Source organism: Phodopus roborovskii, unplaced genomic scaffold (assembly GCF_943737965.1).
Source record: "Phodopus roborovskii unplaced genomic scaffold, PHOROB, whole genome shotgun sequence".
NCBI classification, from domain to species: domain Eukaryota; kingdom Metazoa; phylum Chordata; class Mammalia; order Rodentia; family Cricetidae; genus Phodopus; species Phodopus roborovskii.
In genome coordinates, this window is record NW_026126645.1 from 2,765,236 (window position 1) to 2,778,520 (window position 13,285).

The 13,285-nt window shown below is 50.0% G+C and overlaps 1 protein-coding gene across 5 annotated transcripts in view; it reads right to left on the reverse strand.

Moving 5' to 3' along the window:
• Positions 1-13,285, reverse strand: part of Ephb2 (EPH receptor B2) — a 177,374-nt gene that overhangs the window by 105,087 nt on the left and 59,002 nt on the right. For all 5 annotated transcript variants that reach the window (XM_051173581.1, XM_051173582.1, XM_051173580.1 and 2 more), the window contains exons 2-3: positions 12,530-12,594; positions 8,618-9,302 (exon numbers count right to left, since the gene is read on the reverse strand). In XM_051173581.1, the coding sequence (XP_051029538.1) occupies positions 8,618-9,302; positions 12,530-12,594 (750 nt within the window). The remainder of the gene's footprint in view (positions 1-8,617; positions 9,303-12,529; positions 12,595-13,285) is intronic.

A 13,285-nucleotide genomic window follows, 5' to 3' on the forward strand; every position in this document is an offset into this window, starting at 1 on the left:
TACAATGGATGCAACCCACGGGGGGGGGGGGGGGGTGGGGGTGGAGTGTTCATGAGAGACACCACTGGTGTGGAAGAAATTAGATGTGGGAGGTCATGAGATCATAGCTCTGAGACTGTTGACTACATGGGGTCCCAAGGTGGCCTTGTCTCTGCTTCTGAATCCAACGGGAAGTTTAGGAAGGAGTCAGGACAGGAGAGAGACACTGGGCAAGTGTGGGTGCTGCTGGGTGAAGGCATAAGTAATAGGGGTGGGGAGTATCTTCTCTGAGGTCTCGTGACCACCTGGAGTGCCTCCCCCTACTCCTGGGACCATTTCCGCCCACCACTCTCTGGATGGGAAGCAATGGTCCTGCATGGCCCACCATGGTCTCCTCCCCCTCTTCAGATGTCCCACATACTAATCCTGAGCTCTTTAGTCCCGCCCTCATGGCTCACTTTTCTGACTCTTCCCTTCTTCTGGGCCAGGGGCTCCTGGGTAGTAGGGGTGGGGTAGGTTTAACACCTCCATTTCTCCATTTCAGAAGCTGGGTCCTTCCCATCACACCTTGCTGGCTCTCTCCACAGACTGATGAGAGACAGCATGGATCCCAGTTATAAAAGGGGAGTCTGGGAGGACAGGAACATGGCCCAAGCACGAGGATCTAAGTCAGGACATCCAGCACTTATGTAAAAAGCCAAGTGAGGTGGCTTGTGCCTGGTACTCTCAGTCCTGGGGAGGAGACATGAAGATCCTCGCTGTCCAATACAGTCTAGCCAATCACGGAGAGACACTGGCTCAACAACTAAGGTAGAGAGTGGCTGAAGACATCATTGATCTCTGCTCTCCACATGTTTGCATGAGTATCAGGACAGGGACGCACTCACACACACATGCATATACACACACATGCATACACACATATACCCTACAAAAAGAAGCTGGTGTTCAGGGGGTGTAGGACAGTGGATGAACTGGATAGGAAAGGGAAGTGGAGGAATTTAAGCAGTCTCTAAAGGCCTGAACAGCTTTCCAGCACTGGCCAGAATCCCTACCCTGGCTAATCTGTCCAGGCCTTCCCCCTCCCTAAAGGCTGGGCTGTGTGGTCCTGGTCTGAGCTGAGCTGAGCCTGGAGGTCTGTGGAGGTCACCCATAGCTCTACCCTCCTTCCCCTAGCAGGGTGTCTCCTCTCCTACAAGCATTCCAACTCCACCCCATTTCCCCAGCCAACTAATGCTTGAGGCTACAGCCTCCCTCCTACACACCCCTAGACTGACCAGGTCCCACCTCCAGACTCCCTCCAGACACATTTGGGCCACTGGCCCATCTCTAAGGAGAAGGCTGGGGTTGAGAGCAGATTAGAAGGAAACCATCCCAAGGGCCCAGAGAGGACCACTGCGCCTCACCCCACCTCTCCCCTCCCTTTGCTAGAGAAGCACTGCATTCTGGGAGTAAAACAGAAAACAACTGCTCTGCTGGTGAGCATGCCCACAGGCAGGCAGGCAGGCAGCAACTGCCAGGAGGGGCAGAGCCAAGCACCAGCAATGAGTGTCCAAGGCTTTAAGAAGTGTCCATGCCCAGGAACTTTCTAGACCCGTGCCGGTGACATCTCCTAAACAAATCCAGGCAATGGGGTTTGGGAAAGTTACCCAGCTTAAGTACAAGGTATGCATGTAGCCAGCCACCCACAGACCCCCTATGGGGTGTCAGTACACTGGTGATTGCTCATTTGTACCTCAGAACTCCACCTGCATGTAATGCGTCTGAGAGAGGGACAGGAATGTGATGTCAAAAAACCCGTGGGCTGGGGTGTGGCCAGTGGGAGAAGATCTTAGAGGCTGAAGGCCCTGAGTTCCACTCTTACCACCACGGAACACTCTGATTAGTTAGAACAGCAGTTCTTTTCTCTTTTTCCTTGAAAAAGATCAGTGAGGGCTAGGTGTGGTGGCAAAATCTGTAACCCCAGCATTCTCGAGGTGGAAGCAAAGATCAGGGGTTCAAGATCACCCTCAACTACCTAACAAATTTGAGGCCAACCTGAGACTGTCTCAAAACAAAACAAAACAAAACAAAACAAAAAAAAAAAAAAAAAAAAAAAAAGAAAAGAAAAGAAAACAATGAGATAGTTAAGTTAAATATTAATGATAAGAGTTTGGTGGCATATACCTGTAATATTAACACTCTAGAGGATGCAGTAGGATAATTGTTTGTGAATGTGAGGCTAGCCTGGGCTATGTGTATTTACAATGTATAAATACCAGTCCCTATATCTGGAAGGCTCTCCTCCTGTCTGTTAGCAGAGGTCCTCCCTAGTGATAGATCACAGGAAAATTTAATTTTCTCCTCTTTGTGTATCAGTAATTTCTAAGATCCTACAAATAACCTCAAGTGCTTCTGTGATAAAGAAAAAGTTATTGTTTCCTCAAAATCAAAAGCTCATCAGGAAAAAAAAATATCAGCACACACCCAAGACAGTGTTTGTAGAAGTCCCCAGTTCTAATTCCTCAAACTGCTGAGCATGCTTCTGTGAGCCAGTTTTTCAGGAGGGAAAACAGATCAGGGGCTTGCCCAAGGTCACATGGACAGCAGGAGGTTGGAAAGAAGACCTCCAAAGCCAAGATCAAGGAGTTGCTAGGGTCTGGGAGGAGCAGGGTTGGACAGGGTGTGAGGCAGGGAGGTCATGGGCAAAGCCTCAGGGCTACTCAGCTGGAGTCTATGCTGGAGCCAGCCAATCAACATCCTCATAGGCTGGCAGCCACTGTGCTCACCAGGGGGTCTGCCCAAGCTCTACTATAGATGGAAGACAGGAAGAGGACAGGGCTCCCAAAGGCAGTAAACTAGTAATCCATGTGGGAAAGGGGCTGCGGTGGGGAAGGAGGGACAAAGGGAAACATGGAGATTGAGGCAATCTAGAGAAACCCAAGGCAGGGCACTTTATAATCAAGATGATAACACACCAGGAGTCAAAGAGACAGGCCCACGGCATTGGGTGGGAACCACAGAAAACCCCTGCCACCTGAGCACATCTGCTAGGGACCCCCAGGGTGGAATCCTGGGGTAGGAGAGGGTTAAGGGCTTTTGTGAAGGGGTACCCACTTGGTAGATGTATGCAGCAGGGGGTCCACATCAGGCACTCAACAGATCGGGAAGAGACAACATCTGAGGTGTGTCCAACATGGGACTCACAGACCACAGGTCCCCTAGGATAGCTGTGAATGTGGCTGAACACAAAATAATATACTTACTTAAGACATCATACAATAGTTCAAGATTTTTTTTAATTAACTTAATTGCACAGTTTAACTTTGTAGATGACAACATTGTGTCACCGTGTTAAAAGGATGAACACACCAACCCACCAGCCTATAGGTGGCATTAATAGAACTAAATAAGCCATGCTTTGGCCCCTAGCCCATCTAGCAGAGCAATTCATCACCCTGTAGTGCCACACTTCAGGGATTTCATTCACATAGTCCCTTCTACTCTCTCCTCTAAACCACGCTCTGCTGTATCAGGACTATGCCAGCATCACTTCCTCCCGGAAGTCCTCTGAGATCCTAGGGTAGAAAGGATGCCTTCCTCTCAGAGGCTCAAGGTACCTCCTGGGTAGAGCTCATCTCAGGCAGGACTACATTCTGCATGCTACTCCTGTGGAACTCACTCTGTAGACCAGGCTGGCCTTGAACACAGAGATCCACCTGCCTCCTCCTCCTGAGTTAGTTTTGGAATCCCAGCTTTGTCCCACCATGGTCAGTGCTGGAATCCCAGGTGTACCCCACCATCAGTGCCAGCAACCCAAGCCAGGACTTAGTGTACACTAGGCAAGCACCCTACCAACTTGAGCCACACCCCCAGTCCTCAACAGCTGGTATCAGGGTGTCTCTGGTACCCTCACAATTTGGGATGTCTTCCTGGGTCCCCTTGGGAAGACTCCTGGCAGCTCAAATGACATCTTTCCCAAGAAGTCTTCCTTCTTGGGGCAGGGGTTTTGTGGATGCCTGCCATCATCTCAGATCTCCTCCGCCCTCATCCCAGACTATGACTACTTAGTTCATTACCATTTCCCTTTTTTCTTGCCCTATATTCCTATGCAGACAAAGTTCTGGAAATATGTGACAGGGGTCTAAACACTGTTGGGGTCTGTGTGGCTCACTTTTGCATGGCCCAGATGACTGGTATGCACCTGACCCATGGTAGGCACTTAACCTACCTTTGTTTGCTGGAGGGCTACATGGTATACAGACAGCACACAATACCCGATGGTAGAATGGCTGGTTTCCCCCACTATGCTCTGCATCTATAGACTCCAGAGAAAGTGGATCAGACTGGACTCATCTAGCCCTTAGTTTTACAGCCACTCACTGCATAGAGTATTTAGATCCCCCTTGTTAGAATCATATACACTGCAGGGCAGTGGCTACACCTCATGAGAACCCACCTACTACCCACCTGCCAGGAAGACAGCATCCACCCTTATCATCTCAAATCAATGTTAATAAAAAAAGGAGAGAGGGTTTGGTTTTGCTTTCCCCATCAGATCATGTGCAGCTGATAGGAGGATCTTCTCTAAGCCCTCTGGTCTTCTCCCACCTTTAGGATGAGGTTCTTGGGATGGGGCTGGGGCTCATCTCATCCTTCCACGGCCCCAGTATGCTCTGGTCAAGCTGTGCTATCCCCCTACCTGTCTGAGCTAACAGTCTTAGGACAGAATCATCAAGGCTGTGCTCCTCATCAGAGCCACATGATCAGGCCTGAGGAGAGATTGGAGCCATATCTAGACACCTATGTTTTCAACCATTTGCCAGCTGTTTCTGGTCCACAAGAAAAGCCAACGACCCTGAAGTACAGGATGAGGGAACACCCGTCATCACTTCAATGTAAGCCACAGCGCCCATCTTACCGCACCACCCCATTTGGGTGCCTTTTCCAGGCTACACAATACTTAGGCTCCTATGATTGTTAGCCATACCACAGTTAGCCCCTGTGTGCATACAGTGGCCAGGCTAGGCTGTGCCATGCCAGGGCTGGGGCGGCTAGGGTTGGGCTGGGCATGCTTTCATTGGCACTTTCATTGCTTGAAAGGAAAGCTATGACCTTGACCTTGACTTTAATCCCAGGAACCCACCTTTGGCCACATGCTCTATTTTTGTGTTTTGTTTTTGTTTTATTTTGAGACAAGGCCTCTCTACATAGCCCTGGACATTGTAGATATCACTCTGTAGACTAAGCTGGCCATGAGCTTACAGAGAACTGCCTGTCTCTGTCTCCTGAGTACGGGATTCAAGTCATGGGCCACCACACCTAGTTGACCACATGTTCTAATGTGAGCCTGGTTCCAGTTTTTGTGAACCACCCTCTGGACTGTGGACTGATTCCAGGGACTTACTTTGAATGAATATGGCAGAGATGGCGGGATGTTACTTCTAATACTGAGTAATAAAGATGCTGGCCTTGGGGGCAGGGCCATGGCTCAGTTGGTTAAGTGTTTGCCACAAGCATGAAGATCAGAGTTCAATCCCCAGAACCTACATAAAAATTCTGGGCTCTGTGGTGCAAGCTTGCAGTCCTAGTGCAGGCGGCGGGAACAGGAGAATCCCTGGGGCTTACTGGCTGACCAGCCTAACCTAATTGGCCAGCTCCATGCCAGTGGGAGAGAAATGGATGTTTCCGAGGATAATACTTGAGGTTGGCCTCTGGAATAAGCATTCAAGCACACACATGTCAATCGGTACACACACACACACACACACACACACACACACACACACACACGACATTAGCATTGTCTTGGGTCCTCTCTAAGGTGATTCCATGTGCATGTGAGAGTCTGGGTGACAATCTCAGAAGGAATCAAGGAAGATGACTCCTCCCTGGGAAGTTCAGGATGAAACTGAAGCCCTAGCAGTTGGCAGCCAGTGGCCACAGATGGACCACTTCTGTCCCTCAGAAACCACTTGGTAATCACTACTAGCTGTAACCTGCTAAGTCCTGGGAGGTTCTGCTAAGCAGCAATAGATAACTGAAGGCATCTCCTTCGCTGAGCTCCCTCAGATGACAGTTCCTCTCATGTCCCCTGGACCCTTCAGTTCTGGCAAGACCAGCCAGGCCCAGTTGACTCATGTCCTTCAGGGTTTATCAATGCAAATCCATCCTTCACAAGTTCTGGTTCCCCTAACCAACACATCTGTCTTTCCAGACTCAGCTCAGATGTCACTGATTCACCTCTTGTATCCAGCTGTGCTGCCGTTAAAGAGTTCCAATGGAAACCAAGTGCCAGGCTTCTGTCTCGAGCCTTTGCTCATAACAGATCTGTTCCCTCCAAGAACTGTGAGCCCCAGAGGGTGGGTCTGAAGCTGCATTCTCCCTTGGATCACCTGAGGCTCAGCACAAGGTCTGATACAACACAGGCTCTGAGAGAGTTTGATAATGGATAAACAACCATCGTAAGCAATTGGTTTCTGCGTTTCGGGTACTGCATCCCTGCCTCATCTCTGCTGTCTTCTTCCGAGACTGCATTCTTTCCAAGGATGTAAAACTGAACCTGTGGGCTTGGGATATGGCTCAGTGGCAGAGGGCTTGCCTAGCATAGCTAAGACTCTGGTTCAACTTTAGTACCTTAAAAATAAACAAATACAAACAAACAAAAATACATCAGAGGGCTAGAGAGATGACTCAGTAATCCAGAGCATTGGCTGCTCTTGCAGAGAACCTAATTTCAGTTCCTAGCACCCACATGGCTGTTTGCAACTGTAATTCTAATTCTAAGGGATCTGATACCCACTTCTGGACTCTGTGGGTACTAGGCACACATATAGTGCATAGACAGACATCAGGCAAAACACCCGTACACATAAAGAAAGAAAACTACAACAGTCTTCTACGGAAAACTGGTCTTTCCCCTCAACTTCCCCATTTCTTTTCCTGGGAAGAGGAAGATTCCAGGTAGCCTTGATCTCACCACTATTGTGGGAAAGCACTCACTGGCTGCAGCCTTTGTCCCCTAGCACTGTGACACCTCAGCACACACAGCCACCATCTCTGAGACTACTGTAGCTGCTTCCCTAGGAAACCTTGCCATCCTAATCACCACTCCAGGAATAAGAGAATACTACCTAGCTAGGCATGGTAGCGATCACCTTTAATCCCAGCACTCAGGAGGCAGCTTAGTTTACAGAGTAAGTTCCAGGATAGCCAGGGCTCCACAGAGAAACCCTGTCTCAAACAAACAAACAAACAAAAAACACCAAAACAAAGCAAAGGTGGGGGTACTGCCTACTGGTGTCAAGAGGCTGGAGGAAGATGCTTAGGAAGAGTGGATTTTATCAGAGCATCCTATTTCCATTCCCAAGGAAACATTCTCTAGTTTTACACAGTCTAAACTCTAAGCCTGGCATTTGGGACATCCCAGAGCCCCAACCTAACCTCATATTCCAGTGGAAAATACAAAAGGAAATGACGCAGTAGGCTCCAATCCCCTACATAACAACCACTGAGAACAGCTAAGACAACTTCTCATCACTATCATATTTAGCAGACTGTTATGCACAATCCAAGTCAGAATCAATGATAAGCATTTTACATGTCTTAAGTTCTTGATTCTCCACACCACCCTATGAAAGATGTCTTTGCACATGGCCAAGGTCACTGGGCTAATAAGGGCCAGGGCTACAAATGAAAACAGGTTTAACTGCCTTTGCAGCCTTCTTGCCAACATGAGGTACCTCCTGCAAACTTCTCATCCTTGTGAATCACCTTCATGATTCTTTGTCCTGTGTAAGCGTTGCTTGTATTGTTGTTCATGACCATGATTCCCTAGATGAAATAGCCACTCCCATTGGTTCCAAAGATGGGCTTTGGAGCCACATTCCCGAGTGAGATCCTCATATCCCCTGATAACTCTGTGACCTCGCTTAGCCTCAATTTCCTTCTCAAAAAAACAGTGCTTCCCCTGGACTATTTCATGTGAGTTATGTTCTACGCATGTTTGACACATGGTAAAAATAGTTCACAGTAAGGCCTGGTCGGCCAGTGCTTGTCCCCATCTCTGAATTGCAAGTGACCATGGGCCTACTCTGTCTATTGGAATGAGAGCTGTAATGTATGGTTGTTCCAAGAAACCGCATTAAGACCTGTTTGCAGCCCACTGCAATCCATTGTGATGACGACAATATTCCAAACACTGCTCCTCCATCACTCAGCTCCCAGGGGAAGGAGTATCACACTGACCCATCATGGCCATGTAGCATGGGGGAGAGATAAGCATTATTGTCTTGTCTGGACCATACAGACCCAGAACAAGCTCAGTGGATGCTAACATCTAACAGTCGTCCGTCATGACTTACTCCTTTTATTAAACATAAACCCCATCACTTCCACAAATAAACAAGGAAAAAGAATCATTTACCATCCTAAGTAATTGCACAATAATTAAAACAAGCCCTCTGCATCCTCTTACTCCCCAGGGCATCTGTATACACACACCTGTTCTATGAACACAAACCATTGTCCAGGAAGTGCTAGCTAAGAAGGCTTGGAAAGCCAGCCATGGAAAGCCTTGCAGTTACCCCAGACCTCCACCCTTGCCAGTCAGAGCCAAGTCTATCACCATGCCTCTGCAGGGCCCCGCCCCGCCCCTTACCTCTGCAGATGGTGCCATTCTCCACAGCTTCGAAGCCTGCCTTGCACATGCAGCGACCGATGGGCACCAGCCATTCACCATCCCCGTTACAGTAGAGTTTGATGGGCACATCCACTTCTTCAGCATTTGGGATGCAACTGCCCCGAGCAGCCACCAGTGAAGTACTCTCAGCCCCTGACAGTGTCTCCTGGAAGATGGCACCATTCTGGATGACTCTGGGGCACTTTCGGTAGAATACACGCACAGCAATGAGGGACATACAGCCACCGTAGTCCTGGAAAGCCAGGTAGAAGCCATTGCGGGACACAGGACCAAAGCTTCGCACCTCGGTGTTGATTTTCATGACTCGGCCACCCAGGTCCACCTGGGAGAAGCTTTCATCCGCTGCAATGGTGTCTACCTTCACCCACGGATTCTCCATCCAGTTGGGGAAGGTCTTGGTGGCTAAGTCAAAGTCAGCCTCATAGTAGTAGAGGTTGAAGGTCTCCTTGCAGGAGCCGGGCACGCTGGGAATACTGCTGCAGTCCCGCACTGAGAACTTCATCTCCACGTGGATGCGGTGGGCACCACGGCGCCGGATAAATTTGGTCCGCAGCCAGTTGTTCTGGCTTGACTCAAAGACATTGCACACCTGGTAGGTGCGGATCGTGTTCATGTTCTCATCGTAGCCGCTCACCTCTTCCCACTGTGGGTGAAACACTAGTCAGTTGGGGAAAGTGGCTTAGCCACAGCAAACACCATCTGAAGACGGGGAGGGGGCAAATACAGACAATGCTTTGGGGAACCCGCCAGTCTGATGATGGAGAGACCTTTCCATCTGATGGAGGAGACACTTAAGCCTCGACCTTAAAGAATTCTCCAGTCTATGAGTGCCATGCCAATCTGATGGTTAGAGGCCCATAACCCTTCCCCCCTAGACATCATGGGATATGTAGCTCTGACTGTCAGGGTTCACTAATCTGACAAAAAACTACAAGCCTCAGGCTCAGGAGGGTCCAGTTGGCAGGGACTTTCTGATACAAGGAGACAGCTTCATGCATTGGGGTGGGGTGGGGTCACTGGGAGAATAGGACATGGGACACTGGACACACGTGACTACTACTTGTTTGGTGGGGGAGACAGAGCCTCTGCCTCCTGAGAGCTCCCTGCTGGTGAGAGAGATACTGTCTTTGCCCTCTGGAGACTCTGGGTATGATGGAAGAAGATGGCCCATACCCCTACTGGTTGAGGGTGACAGGGAAGCCAGGGTCCTTCCCCAGACAGCAGCTTCCCTCGGGGACTTGCACTGACTGAGATCTCTTCTGGGAATTGGTGCCTCCTGGTACCCAGAAGGAGCTGACCGCGGCCCCCTAGCCCACCGACCCTGTCTGGAGAAAGTGATCAGACACTTCCCTAAATCCCTTCCTGAGTCATAACTAACCATAGAGAACCTCTAAGTATCCATGCTGTGGGGGCTGCAATGCCTATGAGCAGACAGAGTGTGGGACCCAGTCACTTCTGCAGACTGGGGATGGACTCATCTCCATAGCTCTGCAGACTGGGGATGGGCTCATCTCCATAGCTCTGCAGACTGGGGATGGACTCATCTCCATAGCTGGGCCTCTGTCCAATCCTGTGACTCTCTCGAGTGCCCTTTGTTCATCTTTTCTCCTGTGCTGCTGAGGATAGAACCCCAGGACTTGCACATGTTCCACAAAGCCCTCTGTCACTGTACATTCCCAGGACTCAAACACTCTCAAACATCTGGGCCTGTTGCAGCACCTGTCCACAGCCGCCTGTGTTTGCATTCACTGACTCTGTCTGGGGACATGGAACACTCAGCCTCCTGAATCTGGTCTCCCCAAAGGATTGGAGTTCCTATTGAGGGCAGTTTCCTTCTCTGCCTCTGTGCCCCCCACCCAGGGTAGGACTGGTCCTCCCACCCAGGCCAGGCCCGAGGCTGGCACCTTCACTGTGTCTCATTCCTTCTCATGATTCTCACGAATAGCATGTGAGCTCCATTTTGCAGAAGGGGGAGAGGAGACCAAACAGGTGAGGCCACTTGACTGAAGTCACAGAGTCCTGGTCCTGTCATCAGGCTTGTCCATCTTGCCTCAGAATAAACACTACATGTTGCATGAGCTTGGGTAGTTCCTCTCCCTTCTCTGGGCCTTGATTTCCCCATTTGCTAAATGGGACAATGGGGATGTTGGATGATCACGGATGTCAGTGGCTGCTCTTTCCTGGGCCATCCTGTGCAGGATCTGGAGGGAGCTAGATGCTGTAAGAGGTACACGTACATTGGAAAGCCAGAGCCAGAGCTTTCTGGCCCAGCCTCTACCTCAATGGCCACTCTGAAGCTCCCTATATCACATTTAATTTTTTTTTTCCTTTTGGTGGCACCATGTGACAAAGTCAGCCCCTTGTTACAACCGCTGCTCTTCCTCAGAACTTAATTAGAGCACTTAATTAGAGCACTCTGCCTTTCTCCCCTCTCTCTAATTAACATGCGGAGGCCCTGCAGCCCAAACACCCCAAATAATTGCGTCCGGGGCCCTGCAGCCCAGCCTGGCCTCATTACTGGCAGGGTGGGGCCGTGGGCCCAGCAGTCTTCGCAGATGGAAAATTGGTGACAAGAAAGAGCCACAGAAAGAAGGCTGACCCTGGGGCCCTGCCTATTGAGAGCGAGGCCTGGGGGGGTGGGTATGGATCCCTAGGGCTGCAGCTGAGTCCCCTTGGAAGACTGGAGTTGGGAGGGGGATGGGCTGTAGAGTCCAGGGCCTCCCCAGAGACCACGGCAGAGTGAATATTAAAATTGATGGTGGTGGTGATGATGATGGTGGTGGTGATGAGGATGATGTTTTAGCTGCTCTCTATTGGGGGCAGCCCATGCCAGCCTCTGTGTTATGCTCTAGGGGAAACCTCTGGTAGCAGTGGGGAAGACTACTCTTTCACAGGTAAAACACCAGTGTCAGAAAGGCAAAGGGGCTACCCATGGTCTCAGCTGACAGGTGGAATTGGGACAATGCTAGGGGAGGCAGGAAGACCCATCTAGCCTCATCTTTTTCTCAGGATACTGGGAGCAGACACTGGCTCAGACCCTTCCGAAGGGATGTGATAAGAACTCAGGAAAGAGCTGGGGATGTAGCTCAGCTGCTAGATTGTTTGCCCAGCACTCACAAGACCCTGGGTTTCATTCCCAGCATTGAACAGATCTGGTCATGGTGGTGCACACCTGTAATCACAACATCCAGGAAGTAGAGGCAGGAGGAGCAGACGTTCAATGTCTCCTTAGTTACACAGCTAGTTTGCAGCTAGCCTGTGATACATGAGACCCTTTCTAAAAACAAACATAAAAGAACTCAGGGATACATACTTAGGGGATCCTTGTATTATGGAGATCCAGTGTTGGGGTGGTGAGGAGTTAGTCCCCAATACAAACCTAAGTCCCAGTTGGGGTACAGCTCAGTGGTAGAATATTTTTATGAGGCCCTGGGTCTATTCCCCAAGCACCAAAAACCAAACCACAAACAACCCTGAACTCCTTCATTAGAAGCTGTCAGGCCTCAGGCAGGTGGCTACTTCTCTGAACTTCTGTATTGGAAATGGCATATAAAAGGTGCTTGATGTGGTCTCTGACCCAGAACAGAATCTCAAGCGGTATACTTCCCTCTCCTGAAATGGGTGTCATGTGAGTACCTACTTCTCAGTCTCCCCTGGGGAATTCTACAGGATAAAGGCCAAAGTGTCCACATGTTGTCATGGGAACGGGTACTCTCAATCCAGGGTGGGTGGGATGGGGAGGGTGGAATGTGAGAGGCCCAGCCCTTAAGAGAGGAAAGGGGCTGGGATATGAGGGCATGTTTGAGGCATCAGTGGACTCTGGGGCATGCTGGGAGCCAGCCAAGCAAGGTTTGAGGGACCAGAACTCACCCCTGATGGGGGATGCACCATCCAGCCCAGCTCAGCCGTCGCCGTGGTAGAATCCATCAATGTTTCTGTGGGAAGAGCAAAGCGTCACCACCCGCCCCACCTCCCAGTGCCATCAGTTACTCTGCTGAGCCTGGGATCCCACCCTTCAAGGCTCTTCATTACAGAATTTCCTCCAATGCTCCAGACCACTTGTCCTGGAAACCCAGCCTCCCTGTTCCACATTCCCTCTTATTCCAAAAGCCTAGCCAATTGCTAGGGTTCATTTTCTGCTGGCTGCACCCCTCTCTCTGTGCTCACCCAGCAGCTAACCACATCTCATTATTTGCCCCTCCTTCCTGGTGAAGAGTCTTTTCTGTTTTGTTTTGTTTTCTAGTTAGGGTTTCTCCGTGTAGCCCTGGCTGTCCTGGAACTCACTCTGTAGAACAGGTTGGCCTCAAACTCAGAGATCTGCCTGCCTCTGCCTCCCAAGTACTGGGATTAAAAGTATGAGCCACCACCCCCTGGCCTGGTAGAGGAACTTAAGTAGGGTTCTCTCTTATGTATTCCAAAGGACCCACCACCAATCCCTCCAAATTTTACATCAAAATTCAAGTATCTATTTGCTTTTCAGCTTAATCAAATTCTCAAACACTGGAATGCCAGCCTTGGAGGGGGTCCCTCTTCAATTTCTGGGGACCCATCATTTGCCTTACTGTCCTTGGAATACATGCTGAGTTGGTACCCTCGCTCTTTTCCAGGAACTAACAGTCATTCCTT